This window comes from Agelaius phoeniceus, chromosome 7 (genome assembly GCF_051311805.1).
Source record: "Agelaius phoeniceus isolate bAgePho1 chromosome 7, bAgePho1.hap1, whole genome shotgun sequence".
Taxonomy (NCBI): domain Eukaryota; kingdom Metazoa; phylum Chordata; class Aves; order Passeriformes; family Icteridae; genus Agelaius; species Agelaius phoeniceus.
The window spans coordinates 27,055,314-27,073,574 of record NC_135271.1 but is presented as its reverse complement, the minus strand read 5'-3'; the positions used below and the strand labels follow the sequence as shown (position 1 = coordinate 27,073,574).

The following is an 18,261-nucleotide window of genomic DNA, read 5'->3' as shown; positions in this document are numbered from 1 at the left end:
GCTGACCCAGTGTGTGTGTGGGTACAAATCAACCCCAGAGTTGTCTCTGCATGTGGAAGTTGGATAATCCCACAACAGCCTTTGTTAATTAGTGATATGTTCATAGGACAGGAACAGTGTGAATAATTCTTTCCATTAAAAGAGACCTTGATAGACCTTCCTGTGGGAGTCATGAGCAGAAATTTCAACATTTGGCTTGATGTTAATAATATGAGAGAAATATCATGGAGACATCAGAAGCATCAGCAAAGCGGGGGAGGGGGGAAGGTCTCCAGTATTTTATAAGGGTGGTGATAGGGAAAGAAACACCCAAAACTAATTGAAATAAGAAAACTCGCAAGTGATTTGTAAATTAGAGCCTCTAGTTACCAAAATGCCTAATTAATTTTCCTTATTAAATTGCTCATAACATTAAAACATTACTTTCTCTGAAGTATCACAGTAGCAAATACTGATAGCGTAGATAGATCTTTTAAGTAGGTTGCATTGGCTGGAAGAGTTGAATTTTGTTATTAACAGTGGAAAAAGAAAAGGTAATTGAAAAGGTTTCTTGTGCTTTGGAAATGCCTTCCAAATATTCATTAAACATTTAAGCAACTAAATTTGCAGAATATGTTCCTGACATTGGCACTGGTTCTGTGGTATTTCTCTCATCAGATGGAAGTACTGTGTGTTATGCAGAGTGCATTCATGCATAAACAATATCATTTTCATAAATTAAAACCTCCCCTGCAGAAGGAACATCTGTGCCTGCCTTTGAATAAAAGATGGTGGCATGTGAGTTGCCCCTTGACTGACTAGAAGAATCCTTGTATTTAGGAAGAAGGTGCACAACCAAAAGGCAAGCAAGCCTGGGTCAGCTTTTTCAATTTTATCTGAAAAATCGTCACTTATTTATACCCCTCAGGTTGCCTAGGGCACCCTTACCTGTATTGCCACTGGCTGGGAAAGGTTAATGGCTGCTTGAAAAGTTGCCTTTTGCTTTCTTTCATTTCAGATTCAGCAACAGTTTTCGAGTGTGGAGCTGCAGGCTCTGGCGAAATGCAGAGAGATGCTGCAAAATGCATCACTCGGCATCACAATTAAATTTTAGCATGTTTTAATGGGGAAGCCTGGCAGCAGGGGCTGCTGAACTGCTAGGACAGGTTTGCCGTGCTTATACGTTGGATTTCCGTAGCTACAAACACCTTTAAAATAGACGCCAGAAGCTTGATTTCTCTTGGGGAAAAAAATGCCCTCATCCATAGGAAAGCTTGTTTACTTTCTGCTTGGTTTAGCTGAAATATTTATGGAATACCCCTGCTTTGCGACAGGCTTCATGTAGAGTATTTCAGGTAACGTCTTAAATCTGTTTCTGATGGTCGGAGGCAAAGACCTGTTGATAATTATTCCTGGTCATTACGGGAATTGCTCTCCCGCAGGTTGTGTCTCCGGCTTTCTTAAACCTCAGAATAATCAGTGAAGATTAAAGGAATACGTTTCCCGTCTGGGAAGATGAAGGGACGATAAATCGATAGCGCGGGTCCAGGTCTGCCTTGCCGGGGGGAAGGCGCACCTGCTGCCCAAGCGCCGGGGCCGAAGCGCCCGCTCCGGGTGTGCGGGTCCCGGCCGGGGCTGGCTGCGGACACCCGGGGCTGGGGCCGGCTGCGGACACCCGGGGCTGGCTGCGGACACCCGGGGCTGGGGCCGGCTGCGGACACCCGGGGCTGGCTGCGGACACCCCGGGGCTGGGGCCGGCTGCGGACACCCCCGGGCCGGCTGCGGACACGCCGGGGCTGGGGCCGGCTGCGGACACCCCCGGGCCGGCTGCGGACACCCCGGGGCCGGCGGGGAGAGCCGCGGGCGGCAGGGCCGGGCTGAGCCGCCCGGGCGGGTGCGGAGCCCAGCGCAGCCCGCACCGGCAGCCGCAGCTCCCAGCGAACTGCGCTCCGGCCCCGCTCCCCTGATTCAACAAATCAGCATTGCAAATAGCCGGGTTCGCGGTAAACAAACGAACGCCGCCGCCCCCGCGACCCGAGTGCTTCTCAAGGTAAGTAAAGAATCCGTGTCCGTTTTTTTAGACCAATTTTATTCTACAAATAATAAGTGTTGCACCTTTCATGAGCTATCCGAATAAAACAATAATCCCATAGGAATTACTTACACTAAGAAAAAAAATCACATTTAAGGAAAAATGCAACATTCGACCAAATGTTCAATACTATGCTGTTGCCAAAGGATGGATGTTTTTTTTTTTTCTAAAATCCCAGTGTGCATTACACCATAATATACAGGATTACAAACAAAATTACAGTACAGATTTGATTCCAGTTGAACCAGCGTTACATTTCAAACAGCACTTATTCTGGACTGCATTGTACATGCAATAGCTATTGTTCTAATTACGGATTAAATGGTTTGAATTTGTTTCAAGCTACCGTACTAATCGACTACAATAGGTATATAGCCCGACTTTAACAACCTGATTAGATTTCGGTTCAGATTTATAAGATGAGCATATGACAACCACGGATTGTGTGAACATGTATAAAATCATGCATTTATAGCGCCTGGAAACATTAACATCTTCAAGTTATCTTAAAAAAAAAAACAAACCAAAACCAAAACAAACAAAAAATCCAACAAACCAAAAACCACGGAATGCCAAGGGGTTCAAAGACTAAAAAGAAACAGTGCAAATTGTATGTGATAGTCAAGCAGCTTTCGATTTAAAAAGGGTGTTGGCATTTGCTTATAATCTTTATATACAAGTTTGTGCAAGTAATGTGTTGAAATGATATGTTTTAATAGAAAATAAGTCTATCCTTCTTATATCTTCTCAAGACCTAGGGGATCTGGTTCTTATTGTACGGGGTAAAGGAAAAAGAAATAAAGAAAAAAGAAAAAGAATGGAAAAAGAGACTTGGATAGGAAAGAAATTGCCCGGATTGTGCATTTTTTTTTCTTCTTCATCTATTTGAAAAGGAAATAAGTGCTAAGGCAACATAACTTCTCTAAGCACTTTTCTGCTGGTTTAAATTAGTTAAATCATTTTGTATAAATTAGATATAATTCTACCTTTCCAATATGTATAAAAATTGATGAAGCTGCATGGTTTAAAATAGGAAATTCACGTTATAAAAAGTCATTAAAAATTCTGTACAAAATCACAACAAAATAATTCAGCATGGGAAAGGTAACAAGTAGTAAAACGTTGGTTGAAAAATATAGATTTCATATATATTTTGTAATTGGCCCATCGCTAGTTTAAAAATTGCATAGATCCTAATTATTGCTTGTGATTTTGTTATCCCGATCAGGTAATTGACGCGATCCCGATGCCCCTATCCCAATTTACAGCGTCGCTCCGCGGAGCGGCAGCAAGGACAGCGGGTGAGCGGGGGCCCGGGGCGGCGGCGGGACCCGCCGGGCCGCCCGCTGTAAACAAGGCGGTGGCGGGCGGCGGGCGCGGCTCCCGGCCCTCCCAGCGGCGCGGGGAGGCTCAGTCGTGGAAGATGGCGTTGAGCTGGGCGCTGAGGACGCGCTCGTGGTGCGGGTGGCCCTCGTAGGGCGCCAGCCCGTCCACCGGGATCTCGCAGCGGGAGGCGGCGGGCGGGAAGATGGCGGCGTGGGCGGGCGCGGCGGCCAGCGCGGCGGCGGCGGCGGCTGCGGCGGGGTAGTGCATGGAGAAGGCGTAGCTCTTGTCGAAGTCGGCGGCCGGCTCGTGCTTGAAGGAGAAGTTGCCGTTCACGCTGAGGGGCGGGCTGAGCGGCCCGTCGAAGGCGGGGCTGGCGCCCTCCGCCAGCCCGCTCTCGAAGAAGGGCTCCAGCGCGGCGCCGTAGGCGTGCGGCGGCTTGAGGTGGAAGAGGTGGGAGCTGTCCATGGTGCCGTAGGGCGGGCTGGGCAGGCCCGGCGACTGGTAGGGGTAGGGATGCGCCGGGAAGGGCGCGCCCGCCGCCGCCGCCGCCACGTGCGGCGGCACCTCCTGGCTCTGCTCGGGGAGGAAAGTCCGCGGGTTGAGCTGCAGGCAGCCGGCCACCAAGTTGGTGGTGGGCTGCGACAGGCCCTTGCAGAGGGTCTGCACGAAGGACACCAGGTCCGGGCTCTTGCCCGAGCGGAGGATCTCGGAGAGCGCCCAGATGTAGTTCTTGGCCAGGCGCAGGGTCTCGATCTTGGAGAGCTTCTGCGTCTTGGAGTAGCAGGGCACCACCTTGCGCAGGTTGTCCAGGGCCGCGTTCAGCCCGTGCATGCGGTTGCGCTCCCGGGCGTTGGCCTTCATGCGCCGCAGCTTGAAGCGCTCCATGCGCGCCTTGGTCATCTTCTTCTTCTTGGGGCCCCGCCTCTTGGGCTTCTGGTCGTCGTCTTCCTCCTCCTCCTCTTCCTCCTCCTCTTCGTCCAAGTCGTCCTCCTCGTCCTCCTCCTCTCCGTTCCGCAGGGAGTCCTCCTCGGCCTCGGCGTGCAGACCCTCCAGGTCCTCCTCCTTCTTGTCCACCTCGTGCTCCTCGTCCTGGGAGCTGAGGCACTCGTCCGTCCAGCTCGGGGGGCCCTGCGGCTGGGGCTCGCCCATCAGCCCGCTCTCGCTGTACGACTTGGTCATGGTGAGCCTCTGCATGGCGGAGGAGACAGAAGAGAGACGTGTCAGCACCAGGAGCAGCGACCGTGGCCACCCGCGGGGAGAAGTTGCCCGCACTTCGCTCCCCGGTCCCGCCGCCCCCTCCCGAGGGAAGCCCTGGATTCCCCACCGTGCCAGGGCAAACTTTTAATTGTCTCCGCGTTTCTGCCTTGTAATTAAGTTGACATATGTTCAAATACCATTATGTAACTCGCCGATATTAGCGGGGAATATAAGCAGATTATGCGTGCGGGAGCCAGCCCGGGCGGCACGAAGCAAGCGGACCAAGCGTGGGTTGTTTTGTTTTGTTTTGCTTCGGAAAAAAAAAATCCTCAAACATTTTTACCGAATAAGGGAAGGGAGAAGGAGGACACATGCACACACAGGGCACCTGCAGGGACGGATGGCGCCTGTGACGCCTGTCCCCGCCGCTCTCCGCGGTTCCCCCTTGCCGCCTCCTTGCGTGGGGCTTGTGCCGCCCCAGCGGGCACCGAGCACCTGCTCCCCGGTGCCGCCTTCGTCTGCAGGACTGTCACTGGGCTGCGCGGCCCCTGCCCTGCCCCTGCCCTTGCAGTAACAGGTGCGGGACTGGCCCCGGCTTCCCGTCTCCGTCGTCCCCTCTGTTGCAAACGAGCATCGGTTCCCCGCTTCCCGTGCGGGGTTGCGATCGCTCCCCGGTAGCGTCGGGCACACCGGGAAGGAACAATGCCGCACGGCCGCCGGGGCACAGCCTGCGCTGGGACCGCGGCGATCGCGCTCCGCGGAGGAAGGGGAGCCGAAAGTTCGGAGGTGCATCGATGGAAGCACATTAACATATGTAATATGCGTCTGTAAAAACGGATTTAAATGTGTGCATGGACGCACATACACATTTACATATATACATATATAAATGTATTCACACACGTACGTGTGTATGGATGGATACAGGTGTGCCCGCACACACCAGCAGGAACGACCGCAAGCGACAATAAAATCTGAAGCCGTTCCGGCAGAGGCATATCCCGTCCGCCCCGACGTCGCAGGGTCCTCTCCCACCCCGGCAGCCGCCGCGAACCCTTTTCCCGCGGGGGTAAAACACGGTTTCCCGTTACCTCCGTCGCTCAGCCTCTCCTGCGCGGTGACGGTCTCATAACCCCGGCACAGCTCTCCGTGCGAGGGCGCCGCGCGTGTGTGCGAGTGGCGTTTATTTCCCGAGGTTGCCCGGCGCCGGGCTCCCCCCGTTATATAGCGGGACGGAGGATGCGCGCCGGGGGGCCGGCACCGGGACCCGGGCCGCGCGCGCCCGCCGCGCCCCGCGCGCCTGCGCCCCGCCCCGCGCCCCGCCCCGCCCGGTGGCACGCGCCATATGGCCGCCCACGTCAGGCGCGCGGCGCCCCCCCCACGTGACGCCCCTTATTTGTATGCGGCCGCGCGCCCGCCCGCGGAGCCGCCACGCCCGCGCTGACCCGCGGGCCGCGCCATCTGTCACCAATGCCACCGCCACCGCCACCGCGCCGCTCCGCACCGCTCCGCGCCCGCCGCCGCCCTGCCGCCGGCCCGCGGAGCCCCATTGTTCCCATTGTTCTGGGGTGCGGCCACCGAGGGTTCCCGCCGCCCCCCCCGTTACATCTCCTCACGCGCGCCTGTGGCCACCCGAGACTCCCGGTCCCCGTCCTTGTCGCTCTCTGGCCGCCACAGGCCCCCTCCTCTTTCCCTGGTTTGCGCCGGTGTTGTGGAAAACGGACATCCCGGGGCTGTGACACACACACACACACACGCACACACACACACCTGCCGCTGTGTCCTAACGCCTGGAGTAAGCGCCGGCTCGCTTTTCCCGGGTTTTCGGGGGGAATACTGCCGGTTAACGGAAAGTTTGGAAGAAAGACGCCGAGTGGGGCGGCTTTAGAGTCTCTAAACGTCTCGGCGGAGTTTGCAAACGCCGCCAAACCTTAGGGATGCGTTTTGAGGAGGGATGTAACCCCCTCGCATGATAGTTGTGCTACCGGCAAGCGTTATCCGAATATTTATTCAATAAAAATAAAATTATTTTCACCTCTTGAGGCTTTAAATGCGAAACAAATCGTTCCGCCCTGAGGAGATGGATCTGGAAGATAATTTTCCAGGTCGGGTTATTTCTAAAATGTTTCTCTCCTGTTGGTGACCTACATAGCCCGGGGCAGCAGGAGGGGACTCCGGGGATGTTCGCCTTCTCGGTAATCAAATACAGAGGGCAACCGGCTACTTTTTGTTGTGTGGAATTTGGCCGGTTCCCGGTGGGAAGCGAGGGCCAGCAGCGCGGTGTGTGCCACCAGGTCCGGCGGCTGCGGCTGGAGCGGGGCGCCCTCGGGTCCCCGCGGCTGCGGCCCTTCCCTGGGGCACCGCGGGGAGGGAAGCGCCGGCGCCGACCCTCCGATGGATGGCCCCTGCCATGGCGAGCCTGCTCCGGCCACAGAGGCGCCCCCGGGCCGGGGTCCGGACCATGCCCGTACCCTGGGCGGCTGGGCCGGGCCTCCCGCCGGGCCGGCAGCCCCCGAGAGAGCGCGACCCCATAAACGGGAGCTGCTGGGGCGGCCGCGCTGCTGGAACGGACGAGTTTTGGAGGTTCGAACAGGTTTGGAAAGCGCAGGAAAGAGATGGGTCTGGTCCAGCCCTGTCTAGATTACTGGAAAATGTTCCTTTGAATGGGTCTGTCTGGGAATACACCCGGGAATTTGGGGCGCTGGGGAAACACTAGGCAAGAATATTGGGAGGAGGGCACTGGCAGAAAACTGCATCTCGGGGAGCGGTGAGAACTTTGGGGTGCTCATGTGCTTCTGAGTGTGATGAACACAGTCATCCTCCCTGGGAGCAAGATAAAATCAACACGTTGTCGATTGGCAGGTAACTAAAGAGACAAATAAAGAGGCGGGCAGTCGGACAGAGGGGCTTAAACCCGCCGAGCCCGGCTCGTCCCGTCCCGGTCGGTGACTGACGAGGGTGCCGGTGGCCGTGGAGGAGCCGGGCCCGCAGGTACGAGGCGCTGCTCCGGTGCCGCCCGTCGGGGCCGGGGACGAGCGCTGCGCTGCGGGGGCGCCGGGGCTCTCTGCCGTCGTTCCGCCTTCCTTCATCCTTCCCGCTCTTCCCGCGGCTTCGGCACTGCTTCTCCTCCCGCTCTCGCAGGCGGCCGGCTCTGCCTCCCCTACTCGGGCCGTCCCTTGGCTCAACGGCTCCAGTTTCCCACCTTCCCTGTTCCTCCTCTTCCCCCAGCCGCTTGATTTTATCGCTCCAAGCGTGCCTATTTTTTTCTCCCTGACCTACAGACTCCTCCTTCTCCATCTGGCCTCTAATTCGGCTTCTGTTTATTTTTCCTCCCGAATCCTTTGATTTTCTTTTCTCTCCCTATTGTTTTTTAATGATTTAAAAATTTTTTTCCTTTTGTCTTTTCTTTTCCTTTCCCCTTTATTTTTCTTTTTCTTTTTTTTTTTTCTTTTCCTTCCCTTTTCCTTTTCTTTTTCCTTTCTGCCCTCCATCCCTCCCTCCCTCCCTAGCTGGCTGCCCGCCCCCCTCCCCTCCTCCCGCGGCGCGGCACGCGAACCGCACGCGTCCCAACAAAGCTCCGTCCGTCCGTCCGTCCGTCCGGCTGCCCCCGCTCCCGCCTCAGCTGCCGCCTCCGGGCCCTGGCAGGAGGCGCTCCCGGGGCCGCCGCCGGGGCCGAGCCCTGTCCCAGCCGGGCGGGAGGGGGGCTCGCTGCGGGGGGAGGCAGCGCTCTGGAAACGCCTTACAGTTGTCCGGAGCGCGAAATCCGCTCCCGATGAAATCTCTTGGGTTTGCGGCATTATCTTAATTAAGATAATTGATTCATATTGCACCTGCGAGAGTGCGGGGAAAAGATGCCTCCCCAAATAGCTTGGAGCTATTGGAGAGAGGAAGCCGCGCTTATAATTGAGCGAATGATTTACTGCCCGGGTAGCCCGGGCTGCTCGGGCTCTCCTTTCGCTGCCAGGTTTCCCGTTCTCCCTCTCCAGAGAGGCACACACGCGAAACAAGAAGGTTATCCTGATTCAAAAAACAGAGACGGGAAAACGTCTCTCCCCGCTGTCCCTGTCCGTCTGTCCCTCCCCACCGCATGGCACCGCGGGCCGGAGCCGCCCCGGCGCGGGGATCGGGCTCGGAAGGGCCGGCTCGGGTCTGCCCGCGGTGCTGCCCCGCTCGCCCGCTCCCAAAGGCCGCGGCGAGAGGAGGGGACGGGAGGGGAGGGCAGCCCCACCGCCCGGATCACCCCGAGCCGTGGCCGGCCTGCCCCGGCTGCCGTGGCTCGGGAATCACCGAGGGAGAACAGCGCCCTGAAGGAGCCGCTCCGGTACCGGTGCGGGGCCACCGGGGTGAGACCGCTCCGCACTTCGGAGCGTCTCTCCAGGATACAGTGTACATCTGGGCTCCAAAATTGGTACGGCTGATTAAGGTGCCTTTTCTGCTCTTTCCCCCCTTAAAACTCAGTGTATTAATGTTATTGAGCCTTTCTCTGCTAGATAAATGCTGTTGTTATTTTAATTCTATAAATGTAAACTTCTATTTAGTTAATGGAAAATACATCACCACCAAGGTTTAATTATCATCTTTTTAAATTACTCTTTTAGTCAAGTGCACACAATTATGAAATAACAATAGATTTAAAATATAATTCAAATTGATTAAAAAAAACAAATCAGAGAAGTACGTACCATTAAAGCAAATGTCTAAATTGTATTGGTAGGCCTGCTACCTCCTGAGCTACAGTTTAAATAGCGTCAGCTCTCTGCTATCGGTGTCAAACCACCTCTGTTATTAGGAAAAAGCATTCTTATCAGAAGGGATTTAGATGCTGTTGTAACTGCAAAACCTAATTATTTTTGATCCAGGCATTTACCCCCAGAGTCCCACCTTGTTTAAATAAAGTGTTTTCTTTCCTCCTGAACAAATGCATTTCCATTTGAATTAAATATTGATAATTTGACCTTTTAGTTCCTTTAACTAATCAAAAGGAAAAAAAATCCAAATGTAGATCCTAGTGCCTTGCCCTAGTGGGTCTTTCCGCTTGAATAGACACTGAGATTAAATGAGTCAAACTTCCTCTTTCATTGCACTCTCTTTGCACTAATTGCTTATGCAAAAATGCAGATTTGTATTAATTAGTAACTCCACTGATTAGTTCGGTGGTATTTTCACGTAATAAATCATGCTGCAGACACGATTTTTGGCACATCCCCAGTAGTGGCTCAGGATGCAATAAGTTTTCCATATTAAATAAAATCTTAGCCTAAATCTACCTTTTTGTTGCAGGTACACTGTGTACCACCTGCTGTACGCACCTGCTACGGGAAATTACCTTCTGTCCCTGGCAAGGCTCTTTCCTTGATAATGCACTCCTCTTCACAGGGTGTAGACTTTAAAATGGGACACATGAATCACAGCATCAAAGAAGGAGAGAAATCTGATGTTATTTTTAACCCTTTCAAGTGAATAATGCTCATTTTAAAGGGGATGAAAGATACATGTATCTATATAAGATACATCAATGTAGATTTTTTTTTCTTTTCTTTCCTATGCCCTTTTACAGCATCATTCACTGTGTGCCCAAATTATCAAACCCAAGCCCATTTTTATTTTGTACATTTCTTTCTCTTTCCTTGAGCTGCAGAGGCTGAATTTGTACAAACATCACACTTGTTAACTGGAGCTCACATCTCAGTTGGATGCAGAGGCCTCAGCAGCAAGAAGACTCCACAGCATCTCTAATGGTATCTACGCAGTATCAAGCCCATCCCCACTTGCTTGTATCCTGACATCTCTTAAAAATCTCTCTAGATCACACACAGGCTGATGCACAGCCTCCAGCAGCTGAGATCTACATGTGAAAAATCTTTCCCAATTCTTTCTAAAACCATCCTAGATATTACCTTTTTCCTCAGGTTGCCTCAGACTGAGTGGTCTATACTTCACACTGTGTCCTCAAGCAAGACAGCACAAGGCATTGGAATGATATTTGCCACAACAAACAATGTCAGTTGGTGCAGGGCTTGTTAAAAAGGATATGAAGCTCCAGAGGAGTATAAAAGATGATGACACTGGTGTCATTTCCTTACAGGTGATACTTTCCAGGGCAGATCCTGACAAGTCTTTGTTTCCTTTCTGACAAAACTCCCTCACTTAAGCACAGATTGCCACAAACACACTTGCAGGATCTGGCCTTTGGCCTCAGTCTAAGCAGTGCAATGGGGTGGAAGAGCATCAAACACAGGTGCCAGCAGATTATCCAAAGCTTTGCTGAGATTAAAATCTTGTCTCAATATGAGTTATTGCATATTCTCTAAATAGAAATCTCCTTAGTGGTGGCTTTAAAAGGTCTGCTTTTGTTTTCCTCTGAGAGAAAATAGCAGTTGAACCCCAGGCTGTGCACATAAAAGCTTATGTGTTTGTTCCCTATGGCCATCCAATCTGAACATTTTGCCAGCATTTTGCACTTCCTAGCAAAGCTACTGCTTCTGTTAGTGTTCCCTTATTGAAGAAAGTTAAAGCCAAAACGCTCTTAAAGGGTTATACACAAAAATGGTCCTGATTAATCTCAGAACAGGGTTACTTGTTTAAGCAATATCCTGAGAACAAAACAAGAAAGGTTAAATCAATGATCCACAGGGATGGAAAAAGAGATTCAAATAATCATTAAATCTTATTACGTAATGCGGCTTTGTTTTTACCTCTTGGAGTGAGTTCACACCTGGATCTGTGCTTTAAGTGCTCCACAGTGAGCTGGGCACGAAGGAGAATCATTTCCCATCACAGAGCAGTGTAACTTCCACAGCTGAAGCTCTTGCTAAGCACTGTAAGTGTATATGAGGATATTCTGAGTTATACACATCACCACATTTTGAGGGATTGCCTTCCTCTGCTGTTCCTGTTACTGCTCCCTTTTCACCCCCATGACTGTCACTGTTAGCTCACAACATTGTGTAGATGCCTAAGAGTGTGTGTCACCACATGTGACTGCTTCCCAGAGATGCTCCTGGGACATTAACTATCCCAGCTGTGGGTGTGATTATCCCAAAACTACACTGACATGATGGTCCTCTTTGTTTCTTGAGAAGGTGTCTCAACTTCTAATCCACAAAGGACAGGATAAGCATTAGATAGCACACTTTGTTTGCCCTCTTTCACTGCAAAGATCCACAGAAAAGATGGTATCTCGTCATCCAAAAAAGCACTTTTGCTCTTATATCACTTCCTGCAGAGTGTGATTTTATTGCCCTTCATTGTCTGGGGGAAATCTTAAAATTCACCTACAGAAGGTAGGGATATGTCAAGGCCCTAGGGCTGAAACCAAGCACAACCTAGACATAAATAAACTGCAATCATATTCCAAGGACTTTCAAAGGCAAATGTCCATGAGGATCAAAAATATGTCCAAACCCCAAAATATTTTATCGTAAATTCTTATGCAAAATAACCTTTCTGTGATATTTCAGGAGAGAAAATGCAAGCCTTGTTGAGGTTCTCAGTGTCAGAGAACTGATGGTCGTGACTCTAAGTGACTGTGGGAGAGGTGTGGGCAAGGGATGGTCTCCACACTGTAGCCTGTCAGGCACCCTTTGGAGAAAGGCTGGCTGTAGTGGAGTTCTGGCACAGGCAGGCAGTGATGCAACAGTTAAGGATGTTCTGGCTGGAGTAATCTTGCAGAGAGACACCCTTAATGCTGAGCTTTAGCCCAAAGTTCTGGGTGGGAGTATTTCTGGGGTCCTGGGACTGAGGCTGTGAGCCACAATGCACACTCACTTCTCTTTCCTGTTAATTTGTGATGACTCGTGCCCAGGAAAACATTTCTCTTTGCAAATCATCATCTGAGCCCAGAGATGTATGCCCAGTGTGTCCTAAAAACCTGTAGCTCTCTCATCTGGCTTAGTCCTTCTGTCAGTTTTTTTCTCAGTGCTGAACTTTTGCTTGGTTTATGTGCATTCCCAAGAGAGGAGGAACACGCTTGTAAATCACTGTTTTCTCTACAACTGAGCTCCAGTTACATGCCACTATGATAATATAAATATTTGCTCATTTTGTCCCTCTTCACCCTTGCAAATGGATAAGAGCATCTGGCCCTTTCTTAGTAGTCTATTGTCAGTTTGCTAGAGCATCCAGTTGTTGATGTTCACTTGAACAAGAGAATAACCCTGCTCTCCACTGCTTTGCAGAGTGGGGTCACTGCTGATTGGGGGTGTTAACTTCTCCTTCCAGCAGGAGTGGGGAATTCTCACCTGCTCACTCTTCACTTGTCCTGCAGATCTGTAGTTGACAATTTCCCATGTGAAGTAGGGGAGAAATCTATGATTTTTGTATTTCTGTATGTTTATCTTCAGACTTCATGCTGTGTTATTTACAGAATCTTTTTGACAACACAAAAAAGCTCAAAACCAATGACAAGACAATGAAGAATAAGATCTAGCATTTTTAAAACTGACTTTTAAAAAGCATTGGTGGAAGCAGAAATACAGAGTAGAACATTAAGATGTATTTTAAAATATTTATTTCAAACTATCATCTGTGGTTCTTCTGTATCCATGTCATCTCTAGGTAGACTGATGCTCTGTAAAACTATCAGTAAAGAGAATGACTACATATTCTTTCCAAAATTAATTTAAAGGTTGCAGTTGTCCAGAATTGAGAAGCAACTGTCAGCAGGTTGTTTGGTTTTGTTTGGGTTTTCTTTTAAACGGGGTGGGTCAAGGTTCACAACAGCAAGAATTTCTACTTCTGATAGATTTGTACTTGTAAAATGATTTATTTTTGAAAAGAGTTGGCAATTTCAGCTGGTGTCAGGTTTACTCTATCTCAAGTAATTTATAGTCCACTTCTTCTACTATAGATCCACAAGTAGTTATAAGTTTCTTGGATGACCTTGATTTCCAATTTTCTGTTGCAAGTTTGGGGCAGCTCATTCAGTAGGTGCTGGGAGCAGCCACCTGGGAGCTGTGAACAGGAGGGAGCAGTAGTGAGGAGTCAGCCTGGCCAGGGCTGGGCAGCACTGCTGTGTTCCCACCCCCGGGTTAAGGGCTGAGGACAGGAGCCCGAGGGTGACAGTGTCCGTGCGTGTAGCACTTGAGGGCTCAGTAAAGGCCACTGCAGGGCAGGGGGTCACCTGTGCAGCTGGGGAAACCTAACAGCTTGATGCTGCTCAGGGGGAGAAGGTTCACCCCCTCTGCCTACTGCTCTATTGCTCTCTTTCCTTTGCTCTTGTTGGTGGAATCTGCTCCATCCTCTGATACAGATCTGGTGTCTGTGGGACTCAGTTTAGAAAACTCTTTTGTCACTGAACTGGCTACATTGGCTCTTTGAAGACCTGACAAACACCTTCACACATGCAGGATAAGAAGCAGAAGCACACAGCCAGGAGAGAATAAGGACAGGGAGAGAGGGGGAAAGGAATAGATGGAGACCCTCACTTTTTCTGCTGCAATGTGGTTGGTTCTGCATTGAGCCATCATGACTGGTGGCACTGCACTGTTTTCTGCTCCTTTTAAACAATCTGGGATGGACCTGCTGAAAACACCATTACCAGGCTACATGGACCTTTGATCTGGCCCACTATGGGATCACATTACATTTACAGTATTTTGTCCTTTTCCTGATTTTTAGCTTTGTAGGAGTGGCAGAAGGGAAGTCCTGCCTATCCCTGTTTGGAAAAATGATGGAAAATGGAAAAAACGATCCCTGAGGGGTTTTCAGTGAAGCTGAAGTCTCCCTGGATGGCTTAAGCCCATGTCATCCTACCCATTGCATTGTCCATCTGCAATGTGTTTCAGTCTCACTCCAAGTTAACCCCAATGTGTCACCTGTGCTCCTCACCCCGAAGAACAGACACACAATCCTGCTTAGATCTACATTTTCAGTTTGAAGAGATGGCAGCTTTTGTTTATCTGTCCAATAGAATTGTTTTAGTCAGCAACCATACTAGTAAGAAAATATCCAGCCAAATACTGATGTTCTATAAGACCAGGTTGGGGGGAATTCTGTAAAAGGATTCACAGCAATATTTGGAAAGAAACAGAAAAGAGACCATATCAGACTCAGAGAAGGAGGCATTCAGTGTCCATCTCTAGTGGCACAGGACTTCATGCATCAACCATCAGAAGCTGCTTCTAACAACCTTAGGGCTAACATTTATTTGAGAAAAAGATTTAGTATTTTCTATGAGTTCTTTTTACAAAGGATTGAAATTGTTAAATAGACTTTATGCTAAATGCAACTTAAGCAAGGCTTTGCTTTGTTTTGTTTCCAGTTAAAGAGAGAACATACCTCAATTTCTTTGCATTGTGATGCAAACTAGAGGTAATACTCTTGACCATTATGGTGAGGTAGTTTACAAGAGACTGAAAACAAGCCTTTAGTGACATACAGACATTAGAATATTAAAGGAAGCAAAAAATAATTGATCAGATATTTTGCTTCCTACAAGCGACAGAGAAGAAATGGAGCACCTGCTGGAAGTTCATTTGTGTGTATTACTGCTGTGGTGGAGAGATGGATGGCCATGGGGGCAGAGCTGTGCAGATGAGTGGGAGGAGTGGGGGAGGATGTGGAACAAGGTAACTTAGAGCCATTTCTGTGCTCATTTGCCTCCTGCATTCCCAATCAACTTCCAAAATAAATTAGAGAAGATGAAGAATATCTCCAACTTACACCAGCTGCCAGTTGCCTTGCACAATTAAAATGTGCAGAGGGTGCTGCTGTGCTCCATGATCTGCAGGGGCCGTGGGAGCTGACAGCAGTTCCTGCTGTATCCTCAGCAAGCCCCTCTGCCTGTCATCCAGGACAATGCCATGCTCACACAGTTGAGGGTTCTGTCTGTGGGTGCTCTGTCCTGCTCTGGAATTGCAGCTGGGTCTGAGCACTAGTTTGTTTTTCTCCACCTCTGTCCTCAGTCCAGCTCAGCATATATATAATTGAAAATGGCACAGAGGGGTTGCTGTAAAGTCAGCAATAAAGTGATGATAATGACAGTGACTCTCTTCTCCTTTGCAAAAATTGCCCGGTTTTTGTCGCAGAGAAGATGGGGATGTCCTTTTATTGGGTACCCAATAGAGCAAATTGTCATTAGATGATCAAAATAAGAAAGCTAACTCCCCTCAAAAAAACCCCAAACCAACAAACAAACAAACAAACAAAACCACAAAAACCAACCAAACAAAAAAAACCCAAAACCCCCAAACAAACAAAAATCACAAAAACCCCCTATCTTCACATTTGCATTTATTTGAAAAAAAAATCTTTCTCCCATATTCTAGACATGAAGAAGTAATGCTCTGTGTGCTCCATTTATTTCCATAAAAGTAATTTCATATATATATATATATAAAATATATAAAATATATTTCATATATATGTATATATGTGTGTACTGGAGGATTACAAAGCATGGTGCAAATTATACTATTCATACACACAAAAAAAATTATCTGCCGCTAGATTGTGTCACTCTGTTAAATAAATCGACAAAAACAAATACCTATTTTGACATTTCGTCTTCTCAGCCCTACATGTGGCTCGGCTCCACAGTCGGTTCCCGCCGGTCGTGCCCACCAGGAGATGGCACTGAAGAACCTGTCCTGCAGGGAGAAGGCAAAAAAAGCAGATTCACAAACCGGCTCTGTGCTTGTGAACACGAAATAATCCGAAAGGTATCTCTCCTCCGTAGTATTTGCTTTTAGGAAGGACTTAAGGCTTTGGGTTTTTTTTTCATTTTGTTCTCAAACATGATGAAGAAGAGGCTAAAAGGAAACCAACCACAGCACCCAGTGAATGCCATCTGGGTTTGCCTAGCAAAGCACATTGTCATTTTCTCAAGTCCTACAACACTGATAAGCTTTCAAATACAAGATCTTATGAGCAAAAAGGGTCTTTCTTATATAATTATTGTTTAATGTTTTCTGTTTTCTGAATGAACAATCAGATCATTAAAAGTTATTTTGAATAGAACTACAATCGTGACTGAAAAAAAGGCACTTTAGCAACTTCATGTGGAAACTTTTTTCAGACTTTAATAAAAAATGCAAAGGATTTTCTAGTGACATGAACATTTCCACCTTTTAAACACTTATCTGGTATATACTAAATCTTTCTTTGGATTCTTGAAGAATTTCAGTAAATTTAAGACTCCTGTCTTAAAATGCAGAATGGTGCTTTCAGATAGGTTCCCACTATTAAATGACAGCTGAAGAGATGTAAGTCTTTCAGATTTAGCAGCACAGACATGAGAAGAAATTAGCCATATATAATATATTTTGGGAAAAGTCTAGCTACTTAAGAAAATGTAGAGATTACAAGATGGAAACTTGCTCACAATCTCTTTCTCTCCAATAGCTGTTACTTCTCGTGAAGATTGATGACAATGTCTTCAACACGATCTAAATGGCACTTATGCCTCAGGGTTCACTTCGTGTCTTTTGATGCGTCCCTGATCAGGCTTTGTTTTGGGAGGTGCGATGGTATAGGACCATTAACCGTTACCAGTAAGTGCTAATGTTAATTACATTAAGCACAATCCTCCAGTCGGTCCATCTGTTACTCATTTTTTATGTGCTACCTATTATTGTTTGGGGTTTTCTCTGTGCTCCGGGAAGATATCTTCTAGCTTCCTTCTTGGCTTCATTTAAAATATGTTAATTTATGTATGCCTCGATGAAATACTTAAACACGCTTCAAATTTATCCTTCATTTTCTAGAGATTTTTAAAATATTATTTTTGCCTGTGGTTTTAGTATTTAGTTGTGGCGTTGCACCTGAATGTAGAGTTTAGTAAACCACTTCGGCATCTTGTACTTCATATACTGTACATCTTGAAAATGATCAGTGTCATATTTTTAGATGAATTTGCGCTGTTTTCCTCACATTTCAATATCACAGTTTGTTTCTTTGCTATCATTGTGTGCAAATTGCATAGGTTTCCGTTTCCCTCACTGTATTTCCCTTTATTTTTCGGGTAATTCTAAACTGAAATTTGTATTTTCAGTGTTATTCACCTGCTGCTTTACTTCTGGTCGCACTCAGCCGTGCCACTGGCTGAAGGCGCAGGGACAGGGACAGGCTCCCGATCTCTGTAGCTCTCGGCCCGCAGCGCTTCGTGCAGCACAGCTAATTACTGCAGAGTCACGAACCGACACACAGCGGTCACATTAGGATTTAGAGAATTACGGTGTGTTTAAACTGGGGCTCCTGCCCGCTGCAGCCGCCTCCCGGGAGCGGTGCGGGGCCGGAGGGCACGGAGCCGGGGCAGGAGAGGGAGAGGAGCCGGGAGAGGAGAGGGAGAGGAGCCGGGGAAAGGACGGGAGAGGAGCCGGGGCAGGACAGGGAGAGGAGCCGGGAGATGAGAGGGAGAGGAGCCGGGGAAGGAACGGGAGCGGAGCCGGGGCAGAACGGGAGAGGAGCCGGGAGACGAGAGGGAGAGGAGCCGGGGCAGGAGAGGGAGAGGAGCCGGGGTAGGAACGGGAGCGGAGCTGGGGAAAGGATGGGAGAGGAGCCGGGGCAGGACAGGGAGAGGAGCCGGGAGAGGAGAGGGAGAGGAGCCGGGAGAGAACGGGAGCGGAGCTGGGGCAGGAACGGGAGCGGAGCTGGGGAAAGGATGGGAGCGGAGCCGGGGCAGGAACGGGAGCGGAGCCGGGGCAGAACGGGAGCGGAGCCGGGGCAGG

At 49.3% G+C, this 18,261-nt stretch overlaps 1 protein-coding gene and 1 long non-coding RNA gene across 3 annotated transcripts; one reads left to right on the top strand and one right to left on the bottom strand.

Annotated features, from left to right (window-relative positions):
* Positions 1-3,340: 3,340 nt before the first annotated feature.
* On the bottom strand, positions 3,341-5,826 carry NEUROD1 (neuronal differentiation 1). 2 transcript variants are annotated; one of them, XM_077181352.1, is made up of 2 exons: positions 5,686-5,826; positions 3,341-4,585 (listed from the first exon to the last, which is right to left on the bottom strand). In XM_077181352.1, the coding sequence occupies exon 2, from the start codon at positions 4,574-4,576 to the stop codon at positions 3,482-3,484; it is 1,095 nt and encodes a 364-aa protein (XP_077037467.1). In that variant the 5' UTR covers positions 4,577-4,585; positions 5,686-5,826; the 3' UTR covers positions 3,341-3,481. The 2 variants fall into 2 exon arrangements, with proteins under 2 accessions (XP_077037467.1, XP_054492644.1); XM_054636669.2 differs by lacking the exon at positions 5,686-5,826 and having other exon boundaries at positions 3,341-4,591.
* Positions 5,827-7,451: 1,625 nt separating this feature from the next.
* LOC143694458 (uncharacterized) lies at positions 7,452-17,906 on the top strand. The gene is made up of 3 exons (XR_013182944.1): positions 7,452-7,585; positions 16,108-16,254; positions 16,937-17,906. It is a non-coding gene; the product is annotated as an uncharacterized LOC143694458 (long non-coding RNA).
* Positions 17,907-18,261: the final 355 nt, after the last annotated feature.